At 50.7% G+C, this 14,722-nt stretch overlaps 1 protein-coding gene across 5 annotated transcripts in view; it reads right to left on the reverse strand.

Moving 5' to 3' along the window:
* Positions 1–14,722, reverse strand: part of APOO (apolipoprotein O) — a 102,554-nt gene that overhangs the window by 56,050 nt on the left and 31,782 nt on the right. For all 5 annotated transcript variants that reach the window (XM_073565826.1, XM_073565824.1, XM_073565825.1 and 2 more), the window contains one exon: positions 10,271–10,390. In XM_073565826.1, coding sequence (XP_073421927.1) covers positions 10,271–10,390 — 120 coding nt within the window. The remainder of the gene's footprint in view (positions 1–10,270; positions 10,391–14,722) is intronic.

Consider the following 14,722-nt stretch of genomic DNA (forward strand, 5'->3'; position numbering starts at 1 on the left):
TTTTGTCTTTTTCTTTAACAGCCTTCACAGCGTGCTCCCGACTCTGACGGTGAGGATGGAGGAATCGATGTGGACCACCTCATCGATCTCGTCAGAGAAAGGGAGCCGCTCTGGAATATGGCTGACCGCCGCCACGCTGACCTGATTGTTACCCGGCGACTCTGGGAGGAAATCTGTTCGCTCCTTGTGGACCGCTGGGAGGACCTCGATGCTCGGGCCCAGATTAAAGAGCGTAAGTATATACAGTACCGGTTGCTTGATGTAAACCAGTGTTTCCCGAACAACAGTCCTCGTGGTCTCCACGGATCATGTGTTCAGGATTTCTATTTACTATGGAAATCCTGAAAACATGACCCCTGGGGACCATGAGGACTGGAGTTTGGGAAACACTGATGTTGTATACTAACCACTCCTTTCTCGTTTCAGGGAACAGAATTGTGAAGCGGTGGCGGTCTGTGAGGGATCGTTTCAAGAAGGAGTTCAATAAAGAGATGCGGGCCCCGAGTGGATCTGGAGGACGCAGGAGCAAGTACAAGTACGCACAAGCCCTGTCGTTCCTCCGGGAAACAATGGTCACTAGAAGGTAAATATTACACACCACATGTGAAAAAAATGTTAGATGTAACTTTTTTTTTTCAGCCAGGGCCATACCATGTCACTATTTTAATTGTTTTTTTTTCTCTTTATTCCACAGCACGGTGAGCAGCACTCGGGAGCCTGCACGATTGGACCCTTCTGAGGCGATCCCTGAGGAGACCGGCACCGAGGGACACTTCGACCGCCCCGGTACATCTGCACCTTCCCAGCCTTCCCACACATTCGACCCATCTGTCCCATCCACCAGCACAGGAGCATCGTGGCCGCCTACATTACATGAAGCTGCTGGTGAGGAGATCGATTTCCCTTTACCCCACCCTTCTGCCCCTGCCACCTCTAGTACACCTGCGGGTACTGGGCGGCAGCGGCAGAGGGGTCAGGAAAAGACTTATGCGCCAGAGTTCTTGCATCTGAATGCATCTTTCCAGAACTGTCTAAAAGTCTTGTCAGAGCAAATCTCCGCAGGCTTTCAGCAGATCAACTCCAGCATTCTGGAGGTGAAGACACTTCTGCAAACCATGCATTCAGAAGCAAGATCTTCACCAAACCACACCTTTTTCAGGTCTGTTGTGGAGCGCATGGAAACGCTATCTCCTACCCAGCAGATGCATGTAATGCATTCATGCCACGGTGCTCTCCAGCAAGTTACCTCCCAACCTCCTCCTCCCACCACAGTAGTTCCTCCACCTGCACCCCCTCCAACCACTTTCCATCCTCCCCCTCCTATTACATCTGCACCCCCTCCAGCCACTTTCCATCCTCCCCCTCCTATTACATACCATCCACCTCCCCAGTACCAGCAACCTCCCCAGTACCAGCAACCTCCCCACTTCCAGCAACCTGCCCCGTACCAAACTCCTTTCCCGTACCAAACTCCTTCCCCATACAACTTGCCATCAACATCATCTGCTCCTACAGTCCCTGCCCAACCCTCCACTCCACCGCCCACCACCTCTTCTGCCTCCCACATGTCCACCCATTCTGTAGCTTTTTCCACACCATCACCTCTAACTGTTCCTTCCCCACCACGATCCCAATCCTCTCTCCACACTCCCAGTGTCGAAGTGTCCCGCAGCCCCTCCAGCAGTATTTCCACCCCACACTACACAGATTTATGATGTGTTTTGTAATAAAAATGCCCAGTTGGTTTCAAACCTTTATTAAAAAAGTTTTTTAACTTTAAAAACAGTTTACAAAAAAAAAATATTTTAAATAAAAGTTAAACATGGATTTTTGTGAGTACTCACCGTAAAATCCTTTTCTCCGAGACGCTCATTGGGGGACACAGAGACTGTGGGTGTGTGCTTCTGCCGTCTGGAGGCCGACACTAAGTGTACAAAAAAAGAGTTAGCTCCTCCTCCGCCGCATACACCCTCGCCCCTAGGCCGGGCGTAACCCAGTTTAGTGCATAAGCAGTAGGAGAACGCGCCTTAAACTCAGGCAAGAAACTATATGTCTGAAAAAGGGGGCCACCCTAAACCTTGTACAAGGATTTGTAAAACTCAAAATAAGTAAATGCCAACTGGCTGATAGGGTGGGTGCTGTGTCCCCCAATGAGCGTCTCGGAGAAAAGGATTTTACGGTGAGTACTCACAAAAATCCATGTTTCTCCTTCGTCTCATTGGGGGACACAGAGACTGTGGGACGTCCTAAAGCAGTCCTCTGGGCGGGATCTTAGCTCACCCAATCCCTGCTAATTTGCGCCCCTGATTAGAGGTGCGCAACTGCTGCCTGGAGAATCTTTCTTCCCAGGCTTGCATCCGAGGATGCCTGGGTATGTACGTTATAATGTTTGACAAACGTATGTAAACTGGACCAGGTAGCTGCTTTGCATACCTGCTCCGCTGAAGCCTGGTGTCGTAGTGCCCATGAGGCACCCACTGCCCGTGCCGAGTGAGCCTTGATCCCTGCCGGAACCGGCGTGCCACTGATTTGATAAGCTTCTTGGACCGTCAGGCGAACCCATCTGGCCAAAGTCGCTCTGGACGCAGCGAGCCCCTTCCGCCGTCCCTCTGGAACCACGAATAGAGCGTCTGTCTGGCGGAATGGCGCCGTCCTTGTCACATACCTCCTAAGAGCTCTTACCAGATCCAGGGTGTGCAAAGCCTTCTCTACCCTGTGCACCGGTGCCGGGCAAAACGAGGGTAAGACGATGTCTTCGTTGATATGAAATGCAGACACAACCTTCGGCAAGAAGGGGGGAGCTGGCCTTAAAACTACCTTATCCTTATAAAAGGTTAGGAACGGTGGTTTACAAGATAAGGCCGCCAATTCCGAAACCCGCCTAATAGACGTTATGGCTACTAGAAAAACGACCTTTCTGGACAGGTAAGGTAAGGAGACCTCTTGCAATGGTTCGAAAGGGGCCTCCTGAAGGGCTCTGAGCACCAAGTTCAGGTCCCATGATTCCGTCGGCGCCTTATAGGGGGGTACTAAATGTGCGACCCCCTGCATAAACGTCCTAACCTGCCAGACGGAAGCGACTTTTCGTTGGAAAAGTACCGACAGGGCCGAGATTTGCGTTCTGAGGGAACTCGGGGCCAACCCTGCGTCCAGCCCTGCCTGTAGAAAAGCCAGTACGTTGGGGATCGAAAAAACCAGAGGAGCCACTTCACGATCCCTACACCAACGGAAGAAAACTTCCCAAGTTCGATGATACACCCTCGCCGAGGAAGGCTTTCGGGCACTCACCATCGTGGCCGCCACATCGCGTCTGAATCCTGCCTGTGTTAACAGCCAAGATTCAATGGCCACGCCGTCAAACACAGGGCCCCTAAGTTCGGATGGCAGATCGGCCCTTGGGACAGTAAGTCCGGCCGATCTGGAAGACGCCAGGGTACGTCCACCACTAGTTGGACCAGATCTGCGTACCAGGCCCGCCGGGGCCAGTCTGGGGCCAGCAGAATTGCTGGAACCTTCTCTCTCCTTATTTTCCTGATAACTCTTGGAAGCAGCGGCAGCGGGGGGAACAAGTACGGGAGACGAAACTGGCTCCACGGGAGCACCAGCGCGTCTGCTGCGATTGCCTGCGGATCGAGGGATCGAGCGACAAACCTTAGTACTTTGGCATTCTCTCTGGATGCCATAAGGTCCACGTCTGGTGTCCCCCACCGTTGGCAGATCTGCTGAAAGATCTCGGGGTGCAGGGACCATTCCCCTGCCGCGACCCCCTGTCGGCTGAGAAAATCTGCCGCCCAGTTTTCGACTCCTGGAATGTGCACCGCTGAAATTACCACGCGGTTCTTCTCCGCCCAACGTAGTACCAGTCCGACCTCGCGCATGGCTGCCTGGCTGCGCGTGCCCCCTTGATGGTTGACATATGCTACTGCTGTAGCATTGTCCGTCTGGATGCGCACCGGCCGGTGTCTCAGGAAACACTGGAAATGTTGTAGGGCCAATCGTATTGCCCGTATCTCCAGAATGTTGATCGGGAGAACTATCTCCTGAACGGACCACCGCCCCTGGGCTATGTGACTCTGGAAAACTGCTCCCCAACCTTGCAGGCTTGCATCGGTCGTCACCACCAACCATTGTTCCGGGGGAAAGGGTTTCCCCTGGACCAGAGACGAGTCGCGAGTCCACCACCGGAGTGAACCCCGTACCAGCGGAGACAACTTGCACCGATGACTGAGAGACAGCAGCCTCCGGTCCCATGCTGTCAAGAGCGCATGCTGAAGCGGACGGAGATGGAACTGGGCAAACGGGATTGCTTCTATCGCCGCCACCATTCTGCCCAAAACACTCATGCCATACCGGATGGATCTGGAGCCCGGCTGTAGAAGGTTCCGTATCCCTTGCTTGATTTTTTGCGCCTTGTCCTGAGGGAGGATCACCAGCCCCCGGGAGGTGTCGAAAATCATGCCCAGGAACACGATTTTTTGGGCTGGAACCAAAGACGACTTGCTCCAATTGATCAGCCAGCCCAGACGGGCCAGGGTATCCAGAGTAATACTGACATTGTCCTGGCACTCCTGAAACGACGGCCCCTTTACCAAAAGGTCGTCCAGGTAAGGTAACACCGTTATGCCCCGTGCATGCAGGATGGCCATAACCACCGCCATTATCTTTGTAAAGACTCTGGGGGCAGTGGCCAGACCGAAGGGCAGAGCCACGAATTGGAAGTGACGTCCTCCGATCGCAAATCGCAGGAACCTCTGGTGTGGGGGGAATATCGGAATATGCAGATATGCATCCTGCACATCGATTGAGGCCAGGAATTCCCCTGGATCCATGGCTGCAATGACCGAGCGGAGGGATTCCATCCGGAATCGCCTGACCCTGATGAATCTGTTTAGGATCTTTAGATCCAGAACCGGCCTCACAGTCCCGTCTTTTTTGGGGACCGAAAAAAGATTGGAGTAAAACCCCTGCGACTCTTCGCCCTGCGGCCCTGGGGCGATGACCCCTTTGTGCTGTAGCGATGTTACAGCCTGTAACAAACTCTCCGCCTGCGAATCTGTTTTGGAAAGTCGCGAACGGAAGAATCGCTGAGGTGGCCGTCCGACAAACTCTATCTTGTACCCGGACGATACAAGTTCTGCCACCCAAGTGTCGCGTGTCACTGCGACCCAAACGTGGCTGAACCTTAGTAGGCGTCCGCCCACTCTGTCGTCCGTAGGTACGGAGTGCCTCCAGTCATTTAGCTGGAGGCTTTTGGGGCTTGGCCCCCTTCGCTCTGGGTAAATGGCCTCGGCCTCTACCCAGCGGATTGGCCCTGTAAGAGACTTGTTTTTCCCTATTCTGGCCATCGTTTGCGGAGGAGTACGCCCTGGCCGAAGTCCCCCCCCAGGGGCTACGAAAGGGTCGAAAACGCCTTTGCGTTTGCCTGAATGCCGGGCAACTTCTCTGCTGCGGAAGGAAACTACTTTTCCCCCCTGTGGCTTCTGAGATAAGCCTATCCAGCTTCTCACCGAACAGTCGATTGCCCTGAAACGGCAATGAGGTTAAGGATTTTTTAGAGATAGAATCCGCTTTCCACAGTCTCAGCCATAATGCACGCCTAATGGCGATCGCATTCGCCGCCGCCACCGCCGAGCACTCGGCCGCGTCCAGTGAGGCGCTGACAAGATAATCACTTGCTCCTGACATCTGATTTGCCACCTCTAAGACCTCCGCGGGGAGATCCCTGTCCTGGAGGGCCTTATACAGAGCGTCCCCCCACGAAACCATGGCCTTAGCCACCCAAGTCGCCGCAAAGGAGGGGGCCAGAGCCGACCCTGCTGCCTCATATACCGAGCGGGCAAGCCCGTCCATGAGGCGATCAGTTGGGTCCTTTATAGAGGAAACACTGGGTATCGACAATAGCGATCTTGATGCTAAACGTGATACCGGAGGGTCCACTACTGGCGACTCTACCCAAGCCTTATGGAGCTCAGGGGGAAACGGATACTTTGCCTGCAGCGCTTTTTGCATTGCAAAACGCTTATCCGGGTGATCTCTATGTTTCTGGACTAGCTCCTCAAACTCCGGATGCGTGGCAAATCTTCTATGTGGTCGCCTGGATTTCTTAAAAGAGACCTTGTGACCTGAGGCTGTGGGCACATCGTCCTCGATCTCTGATGTCTGGTTGACTGCCTCAATGAGACTGTCCACCGAATCCTGGAACCCCAGACTTTCTAGATTCCAGGCCTCTTCCTCCTCTCCTTCATCCTGATCGCTCCCAGAGCTCAGTGACGGGGAACGGGATGCCCTAATACCCGCCGCCGAAGCCCCGGAGGGTCCGGCCGACGGGGAACGAACCCTCTTGATATGAGCTTGCCTGGTACTGGAGCGACCTCTAATGGTTGGAGGGTCCTGAGACGAGGACGAGCTCTCTTCCGCTGGCAGACCCCCCTCCCTGTTCCTGCCCGGGCCCTGAAGGGATTCAATTGCCCTTGTAAGGGACAGCATAGACTGCGATAAGGACACCGCCCATTCCGGGGGGTCCTGACCCCTGGGTTCAGAAACAGTGGGGGGCTCCTGGGCGCGCTCCGACTCACAGGCTTCACAATATTTACCCGCCTGTGCCTTTGGCAGCCTGACCCCACAGGACACGCAAACCGCGTAAAGGAAAGAGTGAGCTTTCCCTTTGGCAGACATACTTGCACAGGCTGAAGGCAGAGTAGAAGGAGGAGGAGGGTAACCTCTTCCCTGACAAGCAGCGTGGTTCTCCAAACGGAGTTACACTCACCCACCGGCTCCTGTCTGCAGTACCCCTGCGTGGATGCGAGGTGTTAGGGCGGAAGTCTCTCCGGAACCTATATCGCGCGTCTCCGCATTCGCCGCCGCCACCGCCGCGTCAGCGGGCGGGATTTCCGGCTACCACCGGAAGTCAGCGGGCGGGACTTCCGGCTACCACCGGAAGTCGGCGCGCGGCTTCGCGCGATTGCAGCGGGGCCGCGGCCGCCGGCGGGCTTCCGGCCGCGCTCCGATACACGCGGCGTGCGGAGCCCGGGTGCAACGCCCTAGCTACCGCTACTCACCAGCGCCAACTTGCGGTGCGCTCCAGGAGCGGATCCCCCATATATTAAAAGGTGAGCAGGACCATCCGCCGTGCAGGCGGGGGGGGCTCTGTCGGTTTTACTCGCGGCCTCTTCCCCCTGTACCGGATCCCCCGCTCCTGGGCGCGCTCTCACCTGCGCCTCCGATTCAGCCCCCTGGACTCACAACCAAGGGGTGGACGGGGCCTCCATACACTGCTGTTGTAGGAGAGGAACAACGTGGAGGCTGACCACTGGTTCTGCTCACACGCGCCTGATGAAGTTGTGGGGAAACCGAGTCCTCTAATCAGGACGCGTTGCCCCTCTTTCGTTAAAAAATAGATGTCTGGAAAAAAGTCCCAGATGTGTCCCTCGGTGCGGGAGAGGACACGTGGAGGGTTACTCACACGTGGTCGCCCGTTGGTGATTTGGGGAGATCGGATCCTCTCTATAGGATCCGTCGCCCCTATCTTATCTTCATAGAAAAAAGGGAAGGGAAAAAAAAAAAAAAAATCTAGTCTGGAACTCCAGACTGCGTGTGCCTCCATCAGACACTAAGCAAAAACTGGGTTACGCCCGGCCTAGGGGCGAGGGTGTATGCGGCGGAGGAGGAGCTAACTCTTTTTTTGTACACTTAGTGTCGGCCTCCAGACGGCAGAAGCACACACCCACAGTCTCTGTGTCCCCCAATGAGACGAAGGAGAAATTATTGTTTACACTGGTTGTCTGTCATTTCTTTCTGCGGCGAAATATGTTTAAAAAAAAGGTTAAATACAGGGTATTTAAAAGGTAAAAAGGTATTCAAAACCAGGTATATAACTGTGGGTAAATTTTAGCTTTTTGCCACAGTTGTGTTCCTGGTTGTGTTTGAAGCAAAGTATTTCACCTAAAAAGTTGTGTTTATTGTTGGTGATTTCCTAACAATGTACACAACTTTTGTTAAAAGGTGAAATACTTTGCATAAAACACAACCAGGTACACACCTGTGGCCTAAAGCTAAAATTAGAGACCATGACAAGATAGCCAACTTTGGTTGGCAAAGGTATATACTGTTGGTACAGAAGGTACACAAGTTTGGTTGGGCACAAATCTTTCACACGCTGTCATCCTGCCAGTGTACTCTGCCTTGAGGTGACAATAAAGTATAGTGCAAAATTGTCCCTCATTACTGAAACCGACACAGAACTTCTAGTGGTAATGTCATGGTAATCTTGCAAGGTGGTTTCTTCAGAGGTGTCCTCAATGGAAGTGGGTTCCTTGCAGATAACAAAATTGTGGCGTACCAAGCAAGCTTTGATCACCTCGTCCACAGTTTCTGTCTTGAGGTTGATCGCAGTCAATAGGACCCGCCATTTGGCTGTCAGAATACCAAAGGTACATTCAACCATTCTTCTTGCTCTTGTGAGGCGGTAATTAAAAATGCGTTTTGTTCTTGTCAATCCTCTGCTAGAGTACGGTTTCAAAAGGTGTTCTGACAGCTGGAAGGCTTCATCCCCTACACAGACAAATGGCATAGGTGGACCAGATGTTTGCGGCAGCGGTCTAGAGGGTGTGAACTGGAAGGTGTTTCCATACAGTTTACGCCCCATGGCAGACAGTTTGAAAACTTGAGAGTCATTGGAGCGGCCATAAGCACCAATATCAACAGCAATAAATTTGTATTCCGCGTCAGCGATGGCCATGAGGACAATTGAAAAATATTTCTTGTAATTGAAATATTCCGATCCCGATCCGGCTGGCTTTACAATGCGGATATGTTTCCCGTCCACAGCGCCCAAGCAGTTGGGAAACTGACATATCTGTTGAAACTTTCCTGAAATTTCAATCCACCTCTCTGTTGTGGGCTCTGGTAAAAACTCTTCAGCTAAGGAGTCCCACAGTGCACGGCATGTGTACTTCACTATTCCAGATATGGTGGAAATCCCGAGTCTGTACTGGAAATGCAGTGACGAAAGGGATTCTCCAGTTGCAAGAAATCTGTGGGGAATTAAAAAACAATCAATTAGTTTTAAATCACAGCATTACATTCCAAAACTCAGCTATAACACTTGGAGATACAAACTACCACCAACAAGATTGCAGTGAAAGTGTGCTCTGATGCGAGCACATCCAATAAATGTGGCTTACCTTAAAGTCACCATCAGACGCTCTGCGGGTGAAACAGAGAAGCGGCAATAGGTGTCCGCTTTTCTTATGAGGTGTGCAATGCGCTCCACCAAGTAATCAAAATTCTCCATTTTCATCCGAACATATCCAAAAAATTTATCCGGGTTTCGTCGAAGGTCCATGCAGAGTGTAGAATAGACCCCACGCGTCATTCTCTTGGCTGTGATGGGGTGGATCCACAAACGTCGTCTACGATGCCTGATGCGCTGCTGTCTCGCTCTCTCCTTCTCCAGAACAATCACCCTCAAACGATTCGCCTCCGCTGTAAAATCCGCCAAATTCTTCAAAATATTTCCAATCACAACATCCATCTTCGCCAGTAACTTGCTCTTCTCTCCAACCTGCACTTTCTCCTCTACAACCTGTCAAAGAAGGGCTGTAGGAACACGCTATATATAGTTTTCCAGTAGCCAATCCCGTTCGGAAGGCCACAAGGGGTGTTTTTAAAAACCGGATCCGGCGTAATCCGTCGAAAAACGGATAGAAAAACGGATGAACCGGATGAGACGGATCCGGTTTTGTCTGTCAAGAACAAGGTTTTCTGCCGGATCCGTCACATCTGGTTTTACAAAACATTTGCCGGATCCGGCGTTCCGGCACGACGCCGGATCGCGCCTGACGCCGAAAACCTGATGTGTGAAAGTAGCCTTAAGCACCACCTGTTGGAAGCAGTGATCATACAAGTCACAATCAACCCTTTAATGAGTCTTGCAATATGACTTAGGATAAAAGCCAAATCAGAATCTCAGTTTGCAGACACGGTGTTTCAAGCTATTGATCCTCGTCAGTGCAAAGTATGAGAACTGATTTGGCTAGGTGAGAGGCTCTGGACTGGGGTCTAAAGGGTAACGCTTTGCCTTGTGGAGAGGACATACCAGCTCTGGCGTGTCAAAGTAAAGAGGCTTATTCGCAATGCTCCTTTGAGAAATACAGATATAGTAATTTTTAGGGACAGTCATTGACTTGACAGGTTCCCTTTAAAAAATTAGATTGTAATCCTATGTAGATAAAATACAATATGTCAGCCACTGGGGTCTATTGGACAGTACCTGACACCACTTAGTATATGGTGAGGTAGATGATCTCAGCCATGAAATTCCCTCCTCCAACTCCGTTTTCTCGTCTGCAACATATCGTGTTTCTGGAACAGGACTGGAATACAGGGAAAGCTGCAAATATTAAAGAGTAAAATAAGATTAAAAAATAAAATGTTATACATAATACACAAGCAAACATTTGTGAATGTCAGCTCCTCAGGAGAGCCCATGGCATACAGCAGTGGTCCCCAACCTTTCTGACCTAGAGAGCCACCTTCAGCTCTGAGAGATGGTCACGAGCCACATTCAGCACTGAGAGAGGGTCACGAGCCACATTCAGCACTGAGAGAGGGTCACGAGCCACATTTAGCACGGAGAGAGGGTCACGAGCCACATCCAGCTCCCTTCCTCCTCACAGTAGTGGCAACCAGAGCCCCCATTATGGGTATAATGATAACCAAAGCTTTTCCACAGAAATCCCCCAGAAGCCGTATAACAAGATCCAGTGGTCCCAACAATTCCCCCATTCAGTATTCTCCCATCCAGCACTCCCAACACACTGTCACATCCAGCTTCAGGCACCTCCTCTAACAGGTAGTATCATACTGTCTCCAGCATACCATACTTAAAAAACATCGAAACCTCTAAGACCAGTGTATGTGCATCCAGATCTGCTCTTCTGGCTGCTCACAAAATTCACCATTTTGAGATGTTCTCTTCATAACCGATTGCTAGACCTGGACCTAATGCACCAAGCTGGCAGACAGCCGCAAGCCACAATTCATGGGACCGTGAGCCACATGTGGCTCCCGAGCTACTTATCTATTATTATCTACTTATCTATTTGACTTGAAAAATGCGCTTAGTTTTAGGCCCGAGGAAGACTGACACATGTCATTCATCCATAATAAGAAATAAACTGGAAAGGTGACAAAACATTTGATATCCTATTTATTCAGCAAATTATCGTAATATAATGGTAAATTACAATTGAAAAAAAAAAGATTTTAAAACATGTCCACTACAATACAACCTGCACCGATGATCCATGAATTGCCATGGATCAGACTCCTATAATTCCTTGCGATCAGCTGTCATCGATGGGGAAATTTTGCCCTATCACATATTTAAAGTACCACTTCAGCGTTTTTTTTATTTCAGTGCTGAATCACTTCCAATGAAGTTCTCTGCCCCTATCCTTACCAGCCGCTGTCTTCTGCTCTGCCTGGGAAGTCTATGAGAACTTTGTCTCAGACTAACATTGAGCAGTGACCTCCGGCTCTCCCAGCAAACACTGGAGCGATCCGGCAGGTCACAACCTGCAGAAGACGAGCAGAGCGGCGCCGATAACAAAAGAAGGTAAGTATAATGCTGGGGGCAAGGAACTTACATTAGTGACACCACTCCAGCAGTAAAATAAAAAACAAACACTGGCGTGATGCTTTGAAGTTTTCCATTGATTTGTTTCCTTCTTCATTTTTTAGTGCCTTTGCAATTGTTACTGTGTACACAGTGTATTTGTTAGATAGGTGTCCCTCAAGATTCAGTCCTAGGACCCCTGCTCGTCTCCATTTACACCTTTGCACACCTGGGACAGCTCATAGTGTCTCACGGCTTGCAGTATCACCTTTATGCTGATGACACACAGATCTACCTCTCTGGACCCGATATCACCTCACTACTAACCAGAATCCCACAATGTCTGCCCGTTACTTCATCCTTCTTCTCTGCTAGGTTTCTAAAACTTAATATGGACAAAAACAGAATATCATCATCTTTCCCTCCATCTCACCCGACCCCGCCAACGGACCCATCCAAAAGTAAAATGGCTGCTCACTGTCCGCAGCCCCACAAGCTCGCTGCCTCGGGATAATCCTTGACTCTGATCTCTCCTTCAAACCACATATCCAGGCCCTTTCCACTTCCTGCCGACTCCAATTCAAAAATATTTCTCGGATCCGTAAATTCCTTAAACAAGAATCTGCAAAAACCATAGTCCATGCTCTCATTATCTCCTGCCTTGACTACTGCAACCTCCTGTTTTGTGGCCTCCCTTCTAACACTCTCACACCCATCCAATCTCTAAACTCTGCTGCCAGACTATTCCCCAATCTCCCCCTCTGTCAATCCCTTCACTGGCTCCCCATTACTCAGAGACTCCAGTTCAAAACCCTAACCATGGCATACAAAGCCATCCACAACCTGAGTCCTTCATACATCTGTGACCTCATCTCCCGGTACCTGCAAGCAACCTACGATCCTTATAAGATCTCCTTCTGTACTCCCCTCATCTCCTCTTCCCACAATTGCATACAAGATTTCTCCAGTGTATCCCCACTACTCTGGAACTCTCTACCCCAACAAATCAGACTCTCACCTACCATGGAAATCTTCAAAAGGAATCTGAAAACCTACTTCTTCTGACAAGCCTACAACCCGCAGGAACCATCAAACCGCTGCATGACCAGCTCTACCCTCACCTACTGTATCCTCACCCATCCCTGGTAGATTTTGAGCCCTTGCGGGCAGGGTCCTCTCTCCTCCTGTGCCAGTTGTGACTTGTATTGTTTAAGATTATTGCACTTGTTTTTTATTATGTACACCCTTCCTCACATGTAAAGCGCCATGGAATGAATGGCGCTATAATAATAAATAATAATAATGATAGTTACAGATCACAGTCTCCTCTTGTGAAAAGCTTGGTTCAAGCACTTTTCCGCCCAAATTGACCAGTAGAGTATCAAGCCTGATCTCAACAGCCTGTTCTGTGTGGACCAGAAGTCACTTTCTCAATGTAAGTCAATGTGAATCACATGAAGAATCACACCCTCATAGCTTAACATTTAAAGAAGGACGCGGTGTGATCCAACTAGTCACATCAAGTGATGCAGAAGAGTATCAGAATGATTCTGATAATGGGAATAGGTGGCTATTGGTAGGCATCCTAGCACATGCACTTCTACCCAGTAACAATTGCAAAGGGGCTAGAACAGACCTAGGCAAAGTGCAGCCCGCGGGCCACAACCAGCCCTCTGGATGTCTCAGTCCGGCCCACGGACCGAGACAGCAGTGGGACTGGAAATCAGAGGTCCACAGGCTGCACAGTTCCCGCCCGCTTGCTGTTTCTATGTGCGGCTCTGTGCTGCCCCGCTGACTCCTTTGGTGGAGGAGGGGCCTCCGGCCACCAATCAGTGTGTGAAACAGCTGACACGATGACATTGTTTCATCTTGTCAGCTGCATACTCCGGAGAGTCCACGCACCGAAGGCAGAGAGAGAAGCAGAGCACCAGGGAATGGGATGGAGGTGTATATGTGGCGTTTTTGTTCTTCTCATGGGTATGGGCTGTTTGGGTGGGCATTGGGAGGCTATGGTGGTGTGACACGGTGCTGCACACGGGGGGGGACATGGTGCTGCACACGGGGGGGTGACATGGCGAGGCACACAGTGGGGGTGACATGGTGCTGCACACGGGGGGGTGACATGGCGAGGCACACAGTGGGGGTGACATGGTGAGGCACACAGTGGGGGTGACATGGTGAGGCACACAGTGGGGGTGACATGGTGTGCACACAGGGGGGTGACATGGTGCTGCACACAGGGGGTGAATGGCGCTGCACATGTGTGGGTGACATGGTGCTGCATATGGGGGTGACATGCTGCACATGGGGAGGCTATGGGGATAAGGCTAGTTTCACATTAGCGTTTTTTAGCGCAGCGCTTCGTGCACATTAGAAACGCATGCAAAAAATGCATCATGCGTTTTGCATGCGTTTGCTTTTTTTTAGGCGCATGCGTTTTAACCAGTTTATAGCCATGCTAACTCTTAAAACGCATGCGATTTTAAACGCATGCCGCATATGGGGGAGGGTGTGTGGGGCTCATGCCGCATATGGGGGAGGGTGTGTGGGGCTCATGCCGCATATGGGGGAGGCTGTGTGGAGCTCATGCCGCATATGGGGGAGGGTGTGTGGGGCTCATGCCGCATATGGGGGAGGGTGTGTGGGGCTCATGCCGCATATGGGGGAGGGTGTGTGGGGCTCATGCCGCATATAAGGGGCTGTTGGGGGGCTCATACGATATACAAAAGGGGCTGTGCTTGGGTTCAATCAATATATAGGGGATGTCAGCATACGTAATAATGCTCAATATTAAGTGATACAATTAATATTAATAAAATTATCAATAATATAATAATTTTAACATTTCAATATTGAGCAGAATTAATTTCGGCCTATTGGCTTGGCCCTCCACTACAGTCACAGTCTCTCATGCGGCCCCTTGGGGAAATTGCCCACCTCTGGGTTAGAAGATAAACAATTTCATCAGATAGCTACTTTAATGGTGCATTCAGACTGTATTTGGCAAACATCAGCAATATGCATTGGGAGAATTTAGATTACCTTTAATTTAAGCCACTGTATATGCATAATGTAGCCAATAAGGTTTGTAAAGCGCTGTGGAAT

The sequence above is a fragment of the Dendrobates tinctorius genome, unplaced genomic scaffold, assembly GCF_039654945.1.
Source record: "Dendrobates tinctorius isolate UK_male_01 unplaced genomic scaffold, ASM3965494v1 ptg000016l, whole genome shotgun sequence".
Classification (NCBI taxonomy): Eukaryota; Metazoa; Chordata; class Amphibia; order Anura; family Dendrobatidae; genus Dendrobates; species Dendrobates tinctorius.